This window comes from Chiroxiphia lanceolata, chromosome 3 (genome assembly GCF_009829145.1).
Source record: "Chiroxiphia lanceolata isolate bChiLan1 chromosome 3, bChiLan1.pri, whole genome shotgun sequence".
In the NCBI taxonomy this organism is placed as follows: domain Eukaryota; kingdom Metazoa; phylum Chordata; class Aves; order Passeriformes; family Pipridae; genus Chiroxiphia; species Chiroxiphia lanceolata.
In genome coordinates, this window is record NC_045639.1 from 100,174,040 (window position 1) to 100,190,250 (window position 16,211).

The following is a 16,211-nucleotide window of genomic DNA, read 5'->3' on the forward strand; positions in this document are numbered from 1 at the left end:
GGTGAAGGAAGAATTAAGAATCAGTCAAATAAATGCAAGAGGCAATAACTGTAAACCTGTTACAGTTCCAACTTTCATCTGAAATCCAAGACCTTCATCTCAACCTGCAGGCTGTCCCAAAGGTAAATAAATTGCTGAAGAAAATACTCCCCTAAATCAGGCAAGATTGTTGGCAATTGTTAAGGAAAAGTGTGAGAGCTGTTCACAGATTCCTCCTCTCCTGTTCCTCTAGTGACAATTTCCAGAAACACCAAGGACATTGCAGTCTTTAGTATGAACTATGCTTTGTAAATAGCCAAACTAACATTGTTTAAAACTGACAGAAAAAAAAAACAAGCCTTTTGATTCAAAATTTTGCATGGAGTCTATGTACAGTACATCGACCACATCTATTTTGGTTTTGATTGACCAATATATAATTTTTTTTTCTGGCTGCTTGCTTTTATGTAAATGAACAGAGATAACTGATGGCTTCTCCAGGGATATGAGCAAAAGAGAAAAAGGAATGTCTGTTACAGGTGTGAGAGGTACTTTTGCTGGAGCTTTTGTCACCAGCTCTAGCCTTTCTGTCTAAATCACAGCAAGCTGAGATAGCATCAGTATGTATTACAAAAAATCTTTGAAATTAAGTACTAGTGGTATGTAGGCAGAATTTGTATCAATGTACAGGTCTCTTAATCCTATAATATTTGTATATTATAATACTCTTTCTAATCATAGAAATGCTGTAGTAAAGATCCCATGAAGAGTTGTCTCTTCCTGACACTTATACAGTAGCACAACTTTGCTATTCAGAAAAATAGAATGGGGACATTGTTTCCTTTTGCTTTCTGGCAGAGCTGTGCATGGATTGAATAGAACAGACTGCCACTCCTCTGCTGATAAGGCATAGGCACTGCAATTTCCCATAGTATTACTTTGCGATTGTGACTATTTAGTACAAATTACTCCATTTCATACTCCATTATGGCTTTTATCATTATGATCGTTAATGTGCACACAGTGCTGTGAGCCCTCAAGTTTTGTGTATCTCATCCATTAGGAATGTTACAAGAATGTATTTGCTCTGGCACCTCAAGCAAATCCTTGTTGGATTGCTCAAGGTACCAGAGGAACAAAAGTCTAGAGAGTAGAAAGAAAACAAGCGATCTGCTGATGGCTTTTAGTTTTTCTGAGTATTATCGAGAGGCAGACTACTATCTCTCTTCTGGAATCATGTCAACAACAGGACTAATCTTAAGTGTGCTCATCTAATTCTGGACCAAAACACTTAAATAGCTTACTTTTTATTAAATAGCACACAGTACATAGCTAGTAACTTAAATTTTAAGATAGTTGCTTAACAGTTGCTTGCCCCAGCAGAAGCAATTGATTGTACATGTTTTCTTCAGAAAACTTTCCTCATAACACTTATAGAAGGAGAGTAAAGCAGAGAACACTGCTTTTTTCTATTTTTTATTAGTTACTGCACTAAATTTTTTCACTAATTACTTAGCCTTTTCTTTTTTGAAGGGTTAGCAGGAGATAAGGAGGGAGCAATTTTAGTCGACTTAATGTCTGAAATTCTAATTATTTTGTAATCTATGATGAAATCCTCATGTGTCTTAAAGGATAGGATGTTTCCTTGATGTGTTACCAATTGTATTTGGGCTAAAGTTACAACAGGTTTTTGTTCTAGTTGATATTCTTGCGTTTAAGCAGTTAGTTGCTTGACTGTGTTCCAATTCAGATTTACATGTACATCTGTGTATATAAATACTATATAATTTATATATATAGAAGCATACACGTAGATCTGTCAGTGTGTTGCAAGTACCGTGATGGCACTATTACTCAAGACATGCTAAACTCCTTTTGACCTCACATTAGATTGCTCAATTCCCTTCAAGGTATTATGCAGTGCTGATCATTCTGGTTCTGGAGGATTCATTGCTTACTTTTCTCAAATTTAAAAAGAAAATCAGTCAAGTAGGTAGTCCAGGCAAGAAAACATCTAGAAGAAATATGAAGCCTAACAGAAAACTTGTCTTTAATGGAAAAGTTTATTTTGATTGCTCATTTGCAGTTCACCTTTTTACTGATGGAAGGAGAAACTGTTGTTCAGATGTGTGAGAGGGCCTACAATCAGAAAGAAAATAACAAAACTAATGTTAAGACCTACCTTCTGCTGCTTGTTTGTGTTTTCTTGTTGACCAGATGTGCACATGTGGATCAACTTTGTGGTGTTTGAAACTAGCACTGCTTAGTAGATACTCATACTTGGATTCTTACTCCTTAGACTCTACCTTAAGCCCTTGAGGCAAATGGTCAATCTTACTTGGACCTTTAGGTGTCCCGTGGTTTGATGTATTCTATCTCAAGTAGCATGGCAGCAGGATAGTGACAAACTCCTGCTTTCACTAGTCCTTTTTAAACAGGAATACTGAATTTGCCTAATCGTGACTGTTCATACATATCTGCTTAATTCTAATCATTCCCCTCTTTGAGCCTCCTCGTAGACTGAAGATCAGCAAAGCAAATATTATCCTGCCTATAACCGGCATCAGGAATCCCTTTTTTTTTTTTTTTTTTTCTTCTTCTTGTTATGCTTGACTGGAAGCACATAGAGCTTCTCTGAGTTAAATGACAGGAAAAGGCATGATTTAGTTAGTGTTATCCCTCACTCCAAATGAGGCAGATTCAGCTTCTCTTTCCCCTGGGGCAAGGCAAACAGAGCAGTGTGGATGGGAACAGGTGGGCTTGGCTGCCTTCCTGATCCTGGATGGTTTGTGTCTGCTTGCCAAGGGAAACCTGCCTCAGCAGGGCAGCACTGTAGTGGGACCAGGCCTTGCCTCTACCAAAGGAGATGGCCTACATGCTTGGAAACAGGAGGGGGGAAAACCTAATGGCTTGTGAGGTTTTACAGAATTCTGAGTCCTCCTTAGTAGCTGTAATGTTTCCCTATTTCCTACTAGCTGCTGGCAAAGGTTACAGCTTGCTGCTTTTTCTCACTTACCCCAACCTTAGCAGAGAACTGATACTAATCTTGACGCATGATGTGGCAGTAGAGGCTTCATGGTTAGAGGTCATTATGTGTTTGCATAGCAATTCACGTGGCTGGCTGAGTTCTGACTTGTCTTTAGGTGCTATGATGACAGAACTTCCTGCTTGAATAATAAACTTACCTGTTTACAGAGTAATGTGCATTTGTGAACTGCAGAACCCTGAGTGAAAACTAAACTTGATCCAGAGCCTTCAGCTTTCCTCTCCTATGTTACATTACTAAGTAAGATTAACATTATCTGTCCTTCATAAGCGTGTTGGGGAAATTAGTTCACTTTTGTTTGCAGTGTTTTGCATGTGAAAAAGGAAGGTCCTTTGTTTGCTGCAGGTGTATTGTCCTCCCATTAGAACTATTAATTTTGTTCTGAAATAGAATAAACTTTTCTCAAACATAAGTAAAGACTTAATTATTTGTTGGTGGTTTTGCCTCCTGAATATTTAAGTTTCATCCAACATATGTTTGCGTTTTGAAAACAAGTTTATTTTTGTAAAGTTTACTCTGTGTGTTTTTATGAATTTCAGTCCTGAATAGGTGAGAACAAGCAGCTTATGCAGGGAAATGGAGGGGTAAAAATCCAACATGAAAGAAGTTTACACATACATCCACTTGAACTACCTATTGTAAGATGAAGATATGCACAAATTAAAAGATATTATCCTTGTCTCACTTGGTCATTTTCTACTGTCTACTATGATTGATTTCTCTGAAGAAAAATTGTTCGTCTTCTGTATATTTTACAGTACACAGTCATAAATAAATATGTATATAAAAAACAGCCCCACTACTTCAAAGGTTAGGCTGCTGTAAGTCTACCTTCCCTTTAAGATATTCAACTGGGAAAAGGCACTTGTTTTCCAGTGCATTTGTTTCTGGATGCTTGGTCCTGCTTGTGATTTGTGCAGCCATTGATTGCTGTGTCTCACAGGATGTTTGCCATATCCTAATATTTCTTGAGCTGAAGTAGTTATCAGGGCTCTTCTTGCTGCATTCTTGAAACATATGTTTCTTCTCACCTTCCTTTCATCATTTGTTGACTCCATAGCCTGATGCTGCCACTTCCCTGTGCTCATACTGGCAGTTAGTCTTACACGGAGGGGTTGGAGGCTGGATTCAGTCAAGAAGGGTGATGCCCCTCATCTCTATTATAAATATTTTGTCTGAGTTATTGTTTGCATCAGTTAAGCAGTGTGTACCAGGGACTGCTGTGATATTTGAGTGTACTCTCAAAGCCTTTGGACAGAGATAGAACCAAAGCAACAAAATTGCTCTGCTGCCCACGGGATGAATCATCAGCCATTGTTGCACTAACCCACAGTGACATATACAGTGACTGAGTCCCTGCTCCTGCCAGGATGCTGGCCAATTCCCATCCTGAGATTGCACCATGGATGGGAGCACAGGGATTTCTGAACAAGAAAATTTTTACAGCTCAGGAAAGGATGTTCAGATGGTTTGTCCTCAGACATGGAAGCACATAGGTTGTTTATCTTTCCCAGCCATCATCCTGTTTGGCCATCATCCACAGGCAAGATGATGTGATTGCATTTAGACTAACAATATAGTCTGTAACAGAGCTACAGAACAGCTGGTGCAGTCTTTAAAAATTGACAGCATGATGGGAGAAAGAGGCATTTACCCTTGGCAATTTTGAACAAAAAGGTGTCTTTTAAAAAAAAGTCCAAGTATTGGGCAGGCAGAGGCAAGAAGGCTGTCAAACAGAGGTTTTTCAAATTGTTTGCCTCTTGGGGTAAAGCATTTATTAGCTGTGATGTTACCTATATCTGGTCCTGGCCAAGGTCTCTTGGTGTGTACATTCTTGTTCGCAGCACAGGGCACTAAATATTTTCCTGTTGCAGAGCTCTGGATCACCTTGCAGGTGCTCTTCTGGGAGTCAGGGTTTGGTGTGCTTGTGTAGCAGAACTTTTGTCTCTGTAACAAAACAAAGGATATAAAGAATAAACATGTTAGACTGTTCTCTGTTACTGCTTTCAGATTGGTAGATTTGAAGTACTGCATGTCAAGATAAGTGACTGTTTCTTCCTGTGATTTATTCTTAAGGATGATGAATCAGCTGCAGGGTTAATAAAAATTGGAATTTTAATAGTGAAGATTTCTTTGATGGTAGAGTATTGTCTGTGAGAAGACGTCTATAGAAATGGAAATTCTTTAAGTTCAAAGTATTACTGCAAATATTAAACATCTCTAGTGTACATCTGTCTCTGGTCTAGGTGGTTTGTGGAGTTGGATAGAGCTTGTGCTTGTGGGTTTGGTCAGTATAGTTGACAGATTATCTAATAGAGGAAAAAATCACTCCCACAGTCATGCATATGCTTCAAACAGATCTCTGATTGTGTGTGTAGATATTTTCTCATAAATCACTTGTCAACTAAGTAGGATTAGGGTGATATTAAAAAGCTAGATTGGAGATCTGATGTAGAGAATTGTGCACACTGGAGCAGCAACACAGGAGTGATTCCAAGTTGAGCCTGTTATTAAACAACAATAGATTTGAGACAGGATTGTAAGTACTTAACACAAAGAGGCCATGTAGTAAGATTGAAAAAAGCTTAAAAGCTCTCCAAGAAATCTACCTTTTCTCTCACAGGTTTTCTTCCACGGAAATCTGTCAGAAAGTAGTTTTCTTTTTCTATGAAACATTAAGCTTAAAATAAGATGATTCCTATGACTGGAGTGCTGGAATGGAAGCATACAGGCTCTTGAGGAAGAACAGGCAGAGGAGATGAGGTGGGGGTGTCAGTTACCCTGTATGTCAGTAACCAGCTGTGGAGCTCTGCTTGAGGATGAACGAGGAGCCAACCCAGAGCTTATGGGTCAGAATTAAAGGGAAGGCTGGGACAGGTAACTTTATATAATGGGGTCTGTTACAAGGAACCTGACCAGGAGGCCTTACAAGAAAGTTAGAGGGACTTTTAACAAGGGCATGTAGTGATTGGACAAGGGGAAATGGCTTCAGACTGTAAGAGGGTAGGTTTAGATACTAAGTAAAGAATTCTGTGAGGGTGGTGAAGCACTGGAACAGGTTACCCAGAGAAGTTGTGGATGTCCCATCCCTGGAAGTGTTCAAGGCCAGTTTGGATGGACCTCTGAGCAACCTAGTCTAGTAGAAAGTGTCCCTGCCTATGGCAGGGGGTTTGGAACTAGATGATCTCTAAGGTCTGTCCCATCCCGAGCCATTCTATGATTTGTCTTATTGCCAGATGAACTATTGCTTTAAGAAGCATATGAAAGTTATATGTGGCTACAAGAATCTCTTTTTCAGGAATAGGGAAGGTCAAGCCTTACTTCTCTCTTCAGAGAACACACCAGATGTAGGCTGCTTAATTTAAGGGAGTTTTTCTTCTTGGAATTGTTCAGCTTTGTCAAAATGGAAAATATTTCTAGATGATGATGTTTTATTCAAGTAAAAGCTCTCTACCAGAGTGAGTTTGCTGTTTGGACAAAAGGGAGGGAAGCTATTATTCCAAGAGTATTAGTCTTCACCTGAGACACGGACACCCAAATTGATCTGATTTTTTTTTTTTGTAGTTACAGAAATTCACTCACTCTTACACACTCTCACCCCCAGCCCCATTGAGTATCACAGACTGCATCACTATGTACTATCCTAATCTGAAGCTAAAATAGGGCATTACATCTCATTACCTGAAACCTTTACAGGCAATATGTCTACTGGTATAAACACCTATTCACCAGACTGACTGCAGAATTGGCTTAGTGGAATTAGCTCAGAGCGGTGGAATAACTGGTATTGCACTGCCTTATGGCAAGAGAAGATATCACCTTCTGGGTAGTCATTTTAAAGTAATGTAAAGAAAAACTCCTGGTATGCAGAGCATAAAAGTATTACAAAATACTATCAAAAGTAGTTGTTGTGGTAATTTTGTTCATCTGTGTATCCTCATCACATGAATTTTTGAGCTTTGACTTAGTGTCCTATTAGCTCAAGAATGACCCATAGAACCAAACTGTAGATTTGTAGCTAGAAGACACTGCTAAGTAAGTGCTACTCACTCAATATCCCTTCATATTCTTCATATTCTTTCCTAGAATGTAAGGCTCAAAGGTATCTTTACATTCACATAGTCTGATGTCACTTGTAATATGAATCACAAAATACCAGCTGGCGTTTTCTGGTTCTTCACGTGGTTGAATGCAAGTTTATTTATATATGTATGTATATTTTTAGAAGTTCACTTAATGCTGGTTTGATACAGAATTTTAGACTAGCAGCTTAGTCTACATACTAATAATCATCCTACTTGAAAACATTTTCTTGATCAGTTTGAACTTTAAAGAAATCTCCCTTGTTAAAAATGCATGTCAGTCCTTCCTTGTGTTCCTGAAGTGCAGTGCAAACTGTTAGTAGTTGTCTACCCAAAGTGCGGGGTTATTTACCTGGTTAATCTTTGTGTACAGTAGCAACTTCCTTTGCTTATCTTCAATATTTACCATTACCAAATGCATTGTAAAAAACTATTTTCCTTTTCTTTTTAGAAGTTGGTAAAAACTGCATTTCTTCTTTTTATTTCTTCATTTTTTCTCCTTTCAATTTTATCTCTGTGTGTGTGGCTTTTTAAAAATGTTTTATCAACACCAGCATGTGATGATTCCGCATGTAGTGCACATTTCATTTGGGAATGACTGTGGCCTAGTGCCAGCACTAAAATACATTTGAAGTTTTAAGAAATAAATCAAATGATATGATATACTTGGCTCTGCAATCCTGTCATGCTTTTTTGGCTTTTCCAAATCCATTGACTTATTTATAAAATTTCCCATATGACTTGGCACTTGAATCTGCAGCATTAATGTAGTCAGAAGTCTGCATTCTGACCAAATCCACCTAGCAGCTGTTAAGAAAATAATACAGGATAATATTTTTGCCCACCTAACTTGCAAATTAAAGATGACATCTTGAAAAGCCGTTTCTCATTTGCTGCAATAGTAGCAATAACGTGTTCTTAACAGTAAATTTATGACTTTCCAGAAACATCTTCAAGTGTTTTTAATTATATGCATTTTGTATTGTAAAATGACCTTTAGGCACCAAGTGAATACATTTTTTTTTTTTTTTTTTTTTGTGTCAAAGTAGATGGTGGATAAGTGTTGCCCCATGTGGAAATAATGAAAGCCAGATTCCTTCTTAGGAATTAGGATGGGGTTTATTTGAGATTTGATGTCAGGAGAAAAAAGTCAAAGCACCATCATCAGAAGTAAGCATGATTGTTCCTGGAATTCTTCTGGAAAAAAAATTGAAAGCCGGAAATTTTAATTCTTTATATATATAAATTTTGCTGTGGCCTGTGCAGGTTTGTTAGAGCTAAGTGCAACAGAGCAAGACTGTGTTATGGTTTGGAAATTAGGTAAAAAATAACTGTTTTGATTCTCGTAGTATATTTTGATCTTCATAGCATTAGACAAAAAGATATGCTCTAAAACAGCAGCATGTAGTGGTCACTGAACATACCTTTCTGTGTGATGCAATCCTTGATCTATAAAGGTTAGAAGTACAGCACATCTTGCAGAGCTTTAAATACTAAACTGTGTTTGGCAGCTTCAGAAAGGAAATCATTCCTTTACTAGCCATCTGTCTCTGAGGCAAAACCAAAAGTATTCCCAACTTATATAGGCAGCTTATTGTAAACTGCTGCTGAGTTGGGCTCTCAGTTTACCTTTGTGAGGTAAGAATGGATCTGGGTCAAAACTCCTCAAAAGTGGTTGTGCTCCTGCCCTTGGCATGTGGACAACAAGTGACAGTAGAATTCTTGAATTACCAAGTGAAAGTTATCCACATACCAGAAAGGGCAACAGTGATGGATGGAGGACAGAGCAGAGATGCACAGGGAAAATACAGGGGTGATGCTCAGGGGAGCTAACCACTCTCTTCTGACTGATCTTAGCAGCATCTGGGGCACTGGATGCATCTTGACCTGTACTTTACATAGTTTTTATAAAAAGTTTTATTTATAGGTTATATATATATTATATATATATGGTGTATGTAACCTGTATATGGTTTATATGTAACACATGTTGTGCAGTGCTTTACTTTTCTTTGTCTATGGGAAATTACCAGAGTTAAATGGCAGTTTTCATTGCCTGTCTAACATTCATGACATTGCAAAATGAAATGTTATAGATAATAAATAGATAAATAATAAGATAATAAATAAAAATATAGATAATAAATAGATAAAAAATAGATGTGTATCCTTAAGGAACCCAAACAACATTACCAGTGTCCTGGGGTACCACCATATAATAACTGTTTTCCTCTCCTGAATTGTTTGATATGCTGAGAGAATGCATGCTGGATAGAAATCTAAGCTACTCCAGTTACCTCCTTGCTTGTTACAACTGCAGCATAAACCAGAATAAACTGGCTAGAGATTGTTATGCATAAAGCAGAAATGCAAATAAAAAAAAATCAGGTTTAGAGTACCTTCAAGTGTGATTTACTTAAATAATATTTAGTTATTTAATTACTTACACTCCCACATTTTTCTTCATGCTGTACAGTACTTTATTGCCTTACTGGGAAGGCTATGAAGATACTTTCTTCCAGCATGGAATCAACTACAAGTTACACAGAAAATGAGCAACAATTTATTTATCATCCTATTGTAGTTGTTTTGCAATGAACTTTTCATAGTGTATAATTGAGTACTAATCCTAGTGTTGTTTGAGCATTTCTGGTAAAGTGGCACGTGTTGCATCGGCTTCTCTTTCAACTACTGTGGATTACTCTTTCTCCACTTAAAAAAATCTCTGGAGTGAGGAAGTCTTGAGTGGACAGAGTGTTTTATCCTCTGCCTATTTTACAGCAAGATTTTGCGGCCTTAAGACAGTTCCCAGAGGGTGAAGCATGAGAAGTGCACTTGACTGTACTGACATTGAGGCTGTACTGGCAGGGACCAGTACCATATCAGGGGAAGGGGAAGGCCATGGACACTGCTCGTGACAGGGATGAACTGTGTCATTTCTTGGAAGATGTAAGCGAAGAAAGGGAAGCAAATTGAATAGGCTTTGGCAATGCTCCCAAACAGGTTGAGGAGGAGAATTAGCCACATTAATGATTAATGATTGCAAAGCTCATTCAGCTCGAAAAGTACTTTCTATAAGTGCTAAGTGCTGGCATTAAAAATGCATGCATTTTCATTTTAATCCACACTTGGCGTCTGCAAATGGAGAGGAAAGGGAAGAGCCAGCAGTGTCATTATAGCAGCACTAATACCCCACTACAGCTGAAATTACAGTTTGTCAAGGCACACAACCTGGGATCTGGGTCTTGCAGAGCTCAGCCTGTGGTGATTGCTGCCCGTGGTTCTCTTCAACTGCTCCACCAGCTGCCTTGAAGAGCTTAAAATGAAGGCTTGGAAACCTGCAAATCAAACATTTACTAAGTGAACAGTTGTCCTTATTAAGTCCCTATTGAAAGACATAAACTATAGTCTGTTACATATGGATTTCTCTGCCCAATTAAAAATTTTTAAGGTGTCAGTTTTCTGTCTCCTTTCTTTTTCAAAAAATAGACCTGTTTTCTCTACTGAGTGGGAGACACAAGGAAGAGGGACTCTAACAGAAATTATTTGTTGTGCTATCAAGGTGGTGGCATGTTGCTACCAGAAAAGCTGTGGACCAGAGCAGCAAAGACTGCGTGGGCAGGAAGTTAAGTTTTTGCTGCAATCAAGCTGTGAGCTCTAAAACCGAGAATGTTGTGTTAATACAGGTCTCTGAAAGGAGCTGAATAGACAAATCAAGAGGCAGAAGAGAAAAATAGGCTCAAAGTCTGGACCTTAACAGCTACAAGCTGCATGCTTGAGAGTTAGGCTAAAAGGTGCTCACTGATGGCGTGGTTGGAAGGAAGAAACAGTTTTGTGCTCTGATGTGCAGTTAGGCACGCCAGCCTTGGCAAGGTCAGTGCAGCCCTTTGCCTTCCTAGGCTGGTGGTGAGTCAGCAGCTGCGTACGTTTTGCAAGTGCTTTGTGGAAATGGTAACTGAAGTCCCTGTTTTGCCAGTTTGCTGCAGAGTATGTAATTGTTCTTGCCTCCTACACAGCTGGATGCTGAGCTTGTTTCATATCTTCATTTCACTCTGCTGTTGGTCTAGCCTTTCTCTTTATTCAAACATCTGGTAACAGAGAGTTAGGGGACTCCTGTAGTTGATTTACCACTGCCAGCTGAGCTCACAAGCAGGGTGAGAACACTGTGGGGTGACCAATCTGCTGGGAAGCAGACCCTGGTTTGCTCTTTCTGTGTAATGTTGGGCTGGTGGAAGTTGTAGAGAGAAGAGTCTCTGTCTCTATCATTCCCTTGCCTTCCCAGCAGACACTTATGCATTAGCTCTCACCTTCATGTGGGAAGGGTGGAGGTGGAAGGGGGTTGTTGCTCTTCAAGAATAACAAGGTTTGGTCTTAATTTGCCCTTGGTCAAAAATACGCCTTTTTCTTATCTGTTTTGTTGACAACCGCGCTGTGCGCTGCTGTGTTAGAGGCTACATGTTCAGTTATGACTTAGGTAAAACACTGTGGTTGCTAGGGGAGAAAAGTATTAGTATTACCAATATTTATTATTCAGTCCCCATGGAAACTGTAGTTCTTTGGGGAGTCCTAATTCTCACATTTTTCCTTCCTATGGAAAAGATATCTCTTTAACCGTGAAGTTCACATATTATTTTCTAGAACAATGAAGGCAAGATACACAACTCCCTTTATGCTCTGATATGCTTGACAGATGTTTGTCTTTGAGTGGTTATTGGGAGTTACTGCTTACTAAGCTATGTTGTGGCTTCCAGTCACAAGGATTTTTGAAATGTCTAATTTTATCATGATGATGTTTCATTATTTTTTCCCTTTGTCTTTGCTCCCTGTTCGATTTGTCCTTTTCCCCATTATTGTTATTTTTTTAATTTGCGGCATATTTGAATTTGATGAAGAGTTATTTGGTTAACAGTTGGACTTGGTGATCTTAGGGGTCTTTTCCAACTCAAGTGATTCTATGATTTGATGGGGAAATGAACTTTACTGTTTTCTGCTTAAAGGTATAACTGTAGCAAAAGCTGTAAAGCCCATGGCTGTAAAAGGGACACCATAGTACCTGTTTTTGCAAAGTTTGAGTTCTTCCAGTTTTCAGAGGAAAGCTGTTAAAATACTGAGTGATTTATTCTTGATGGGATAGTGAACTCAGTCTTTGGCTGTCTTACAGTGCCTAAAACAGTATGTGGAACTGTTAATCAAAGAAGGTCTAGAAACAGCAATCAGCTGCCCTGATGCTGCCTGCCCAAAGCGAGGTCATCTGCAAGAAAATGAGGTAGGTACACTGTTACTGCAAATGGAGTGTTTTCTTTTCTTTACAGGATGTTTAAATGTGTCTTGCTCTTTATGTTATAGCTTCCATTGTTAACAAGACATTGTTTTAATAATTCATCAAAGGTCAAATATTTTATCTTCATTTGTTTAAAATTAGTTAGATTATCGCTGCTCCTAATTGGAAATTTGTCTTTGTTTTACTTCCTTCAACAGATTGAGTGCATGGTTGCATCAGAAATCATGCAAAGATATAAGAAGCTGCAGTTTGAAAGAGGTAACACATATAACACTACCCATTGAAGGCTGTGAGAATGGTATCATTCCAGAACAATCCTATAAATCAGAATCAGTCTCTGCACGTGTTCATGCAGTAGCATTGTACATTAATTGTTTGGTCATCATAAAAAAAGAAAAAATCAAAACCAAAACCCAAGAAGTAGTTGTTTCTGTTCTTGCCTGTGTGATTCCCAGAACTACAACACTCTGGCAATAAACAAAGGAAAGAAAATTGCTATGTATTATATTGCTATATAACTAAGGGAGGGAGTGACTTCTATTTTGAGCTTTGCTGTTTAAGTTGACTACTAGTACTGTAGGGGCTGGAGAGGTAGACTGACCTCTTTCACAGTCAGCATTATCTCCTGGGATGGCATCTGGTGCAGAATTACCAAGCAGTTCTATGTGTAGTGTGTAATGATATAAGCATTAATAAGGTTTGTGTTAAGCTGACTGCGTGCCTATCAGGATGTGGAATGGTGTGGTCATAGAGAACTTAAGGTTTTACTGAGGGCAGGATCCAGCCTAGAAACCACTGAAGTAATTTAATTTTTTATTTATTTAGTTAATTATTTATATTGTCTTCAGTGGGCTTTGAAACGTGAAATGACTTACCTGTAAGGAGCCTTCAAGAAAGAGATGGAACTCTGCGAGAGTCTTATGCCATTATTAATCATGTCGTCACATTAGAGAAGAGGCCAACTTGAAATAAGAATCCTAATGGGCAGGACACTGTAAAAACACTTTCTAATGGGTTTTACCTCCATAGTATATGCTGTGCTTAATTTGAAGTACATCTGAAAAGAAAAAAATCTCATTCTCAGAACAGGTTTAGTTCAGTGAATGAAAGTGGGCAATTAATTCGGACTTGTGAAGCTCACTTTAGTTTGGTGTCTTTAGTTTGGAAAACAGGCCAGGTTTATGTCTAAGTGGGTAGCATAAATTAAAGGGCTCCTTTTGAAAACTTGTGTCTTCAAAAGCCCTGCCAGCCAACCTCAGCTGGAATGCACTGTTGTGGAAGGCCAGTCTTGTATCCGCCTTTGAATTTTGTTCTTTTATGTCCCTTTGCAGAAGTGCTTTTGGATCCATGCCGGACTTGGTGTCCATCCTCTACTTGCCAGGCAGTTTGCCAACTCCAGGAATCAAGCCCACAAGACCCCCAACTGGTCCAGTGCAAAGTGTGTGACATTGAGTTCTGCTCTGCTTGCAAATCTAATTGGCATCCAGGTCAGGGCTGTCAAGAGAACATGCCAATCTCTTTTCTTCCAGGAGAAACAAGGTAAAGTATTGCAAAAGATCAAGTATTTAGAAACTAAACACTCAATTATTGAACAAATCGGATTATGAATAGTAAAGAGGCATTTTCCTGATGTTTTGTTCTAAAGCTGTTTCCTTTTCTTAGTCGTTCCTGTTCTTTTAATGCCATATTCCAAAACTGAATAGCTCTTGGCAGCCTTGTTCTTTGCCACCATTCCCAGCAAAGCACAAAGGAGCTGCTTGGGCCTTTGGCCTTTTGCCCCAGTGGGAAAATATGACATCCAGGCAGCTCATGAGCTTCCTTGAAAGAAGATCTTGTTACTGCTGCTCTCCTGGACAATGTGCGGGTCAGTAACATCATGCCAGACAGTGATTTTTAGGATGCCCTGTCAGTCATCCTAACTGCTGCACATTTGGCCCATGATCTTAAGTTTTTTTTCAAGCAGTTTCCCATGGCGTACTGCAGCCACTGAATAAGAAAGGCTGTTGTGCATGTGTTCCACTTCATGTTTGGGCTTTTTCAAAGATTGTATCACAGGTCAAGACATCAATGAAGCCCTGCCCAGCCTTGGACTTAGTTACTCCTAACTTGTCTTCTTTCAAGCTCTGCTGTAACAGATGACTAGCTAGGATGCTGTCATGACAAGTGATCAAATGATCAAATATACTAACTTATACACATGCTTTTGTGAGTGCTTGACAAGAACTGAAGCTCGCTATATTTCATGGCAAGGTAAAAAATGTCATCTATTTTTGCTTAGTCTTTTTGTTGCTCTTAGTTAATTGTTTCACGCTTTATTTTTCACTCCACTGAGTAAAAGTTGATTTTTTTCATTATTTTGGAGCATAATGGGCCGGTAGCAACTTGTGCTACAATGCATTTGGAGTTTCATATGCATTTTATGGATGCAAAGCAGTTTTCTGCAATACAGTTGCTCCTAGTATAATTAATTAGTGTATGTCCTTTTATCCTGCTGTTGGGTAAACCAATCAATCAAGTGTCAGTCCTGTTTTCCAGCAAACTGTTGATTACCCATCAGTTATTCTTGTATCTCCACTGGCAGTTGCTGCAGGAATTGTCATTTCTCAAGGTACATTTTAGTTATTAGTGTGCATAAAACCTGCATACAGTAGGAAGCTCCCCAAGGGAAATAAATGTTCTTCCAGTGTTTTGACATTCCTCTGTGTTCTGTTCACTATATGAGGGGACACCTGTGGTTTTGCACAGTTGTGCAAGACGAGTCGATACTGATCCTAACTCATGAACAGTGACTTGTTAGAACTGTGTCAACAGGGACAGAGATAACTCTGGAAGGATGACATGCCCCCAGAACCTTATGGTTCTTTATTTGGAGGGAAATTCCTAGGGAGGATCCTCAAGGAGGGCAGAGATAAGTAATCTCTCCCTGGTGCCCAATCCAAAGGAATATGGTCTGGTCTTATTGTGCAATCAAGGGATTGTTCCCTTTTCTGAGAAAGAAGGGAGAAAAAAGGAAAATGACCTAGAGGTACAAAACATTTAGATGTGACCTAGCTGCTCATCTGCTACATTCCAAGAGAAAACAGTTTAATATCTATTAGTATCTCTAGATAACAAAAACAGTTGGAAAATATGTGGTAAAGAAAGTATCCTAACTTTTATGTAGATATTGTAGTCATTAAACATCTTTTCCAGAGATATGTTTCAAAAATAGTGTATAGCCAAAATATCTGAATAATAAAATTCAGTTTAATACTTGAATCTCTAGTAAGTTCTCTTTCTTTTTTTTTTTTTTTTTTTTAACAAAAAAGCAGGCTTGCTTTTGTAGCACAGTTCTTAGACAGTCTTCTCTAAACTGACATGGCCACACATCTTACTGATGTCTCACTCTCTCCCGCAGTTCAGTTTTTAAAATGGAAGATGACAATGCTCCAATCAAACGCTGTCCAAAGTGTAAAGTTTACATTGAAAGAGATGAAGGCTGTGCCCAAATGATGTGTAAGAATTGCAAACATGCCTTTTGCTGGTACTGTCTGGAATCTCTTGATGTGAGTATATGCCATGCACTCTGGCTCTCAGAAGCCTAAAAGTTCATTGCTTTGCCATGTGGCTGTCTCTTTAGTGAATTAAATAATAGTTCACTAGCTTTTGGCCACAACTCACCAGAGCTGTTGCTGGAAATTTGATAGGATTTATATGCTCTGTTTTACTTGTCTGACCTGTGTGATTTTAGCATTTGCTCTGTGTGTGTCAGTAAATAATTATTGAAAAGTAAAATTTTATGAGAATAATCTGTTTACAATCTATATATGGCAACTAACATGGA

At 38.7% G+C, this 16,211-nt stretch overlaps 1 protein-coding gene across 8 annotated transcripts in view; it reads left to right on the plus strand.

Moving 5' to 3' along the window:
• Positions 1 to 16,211, plus strand: part of RNF144A (ring finger protein 144A) — a 67,587-nt gene that overhangs the window by 42,727 nt on the left and 8,649 nt on the right. For all 8 annotated transcript variants that reach the window (XM_032682769.1, XM_032682768.1, XM_032682766.1 and 5 more), the window contains 4 exons: positions 12,269 to 12,373; positions 12,586 to 12,646; positions 13,720 to 13,927; positions 15,786 to 15,933. In XM_032682769.1, the coding sequence (XP_032538660.1) occupies positions 12,269 to 12,373; positions 12,586 to 12,646; positions 13,720 to 13,927; positions 15,786 to 15,933 (522 nt within the window). The remainder of the gene's footprint in view (positions 1 to 12,268; positions 12,374 to 12,585; positions 12,647 to 13,719; positions 13,928 to 15,785; positions 15,934 to 16,211) is intronic.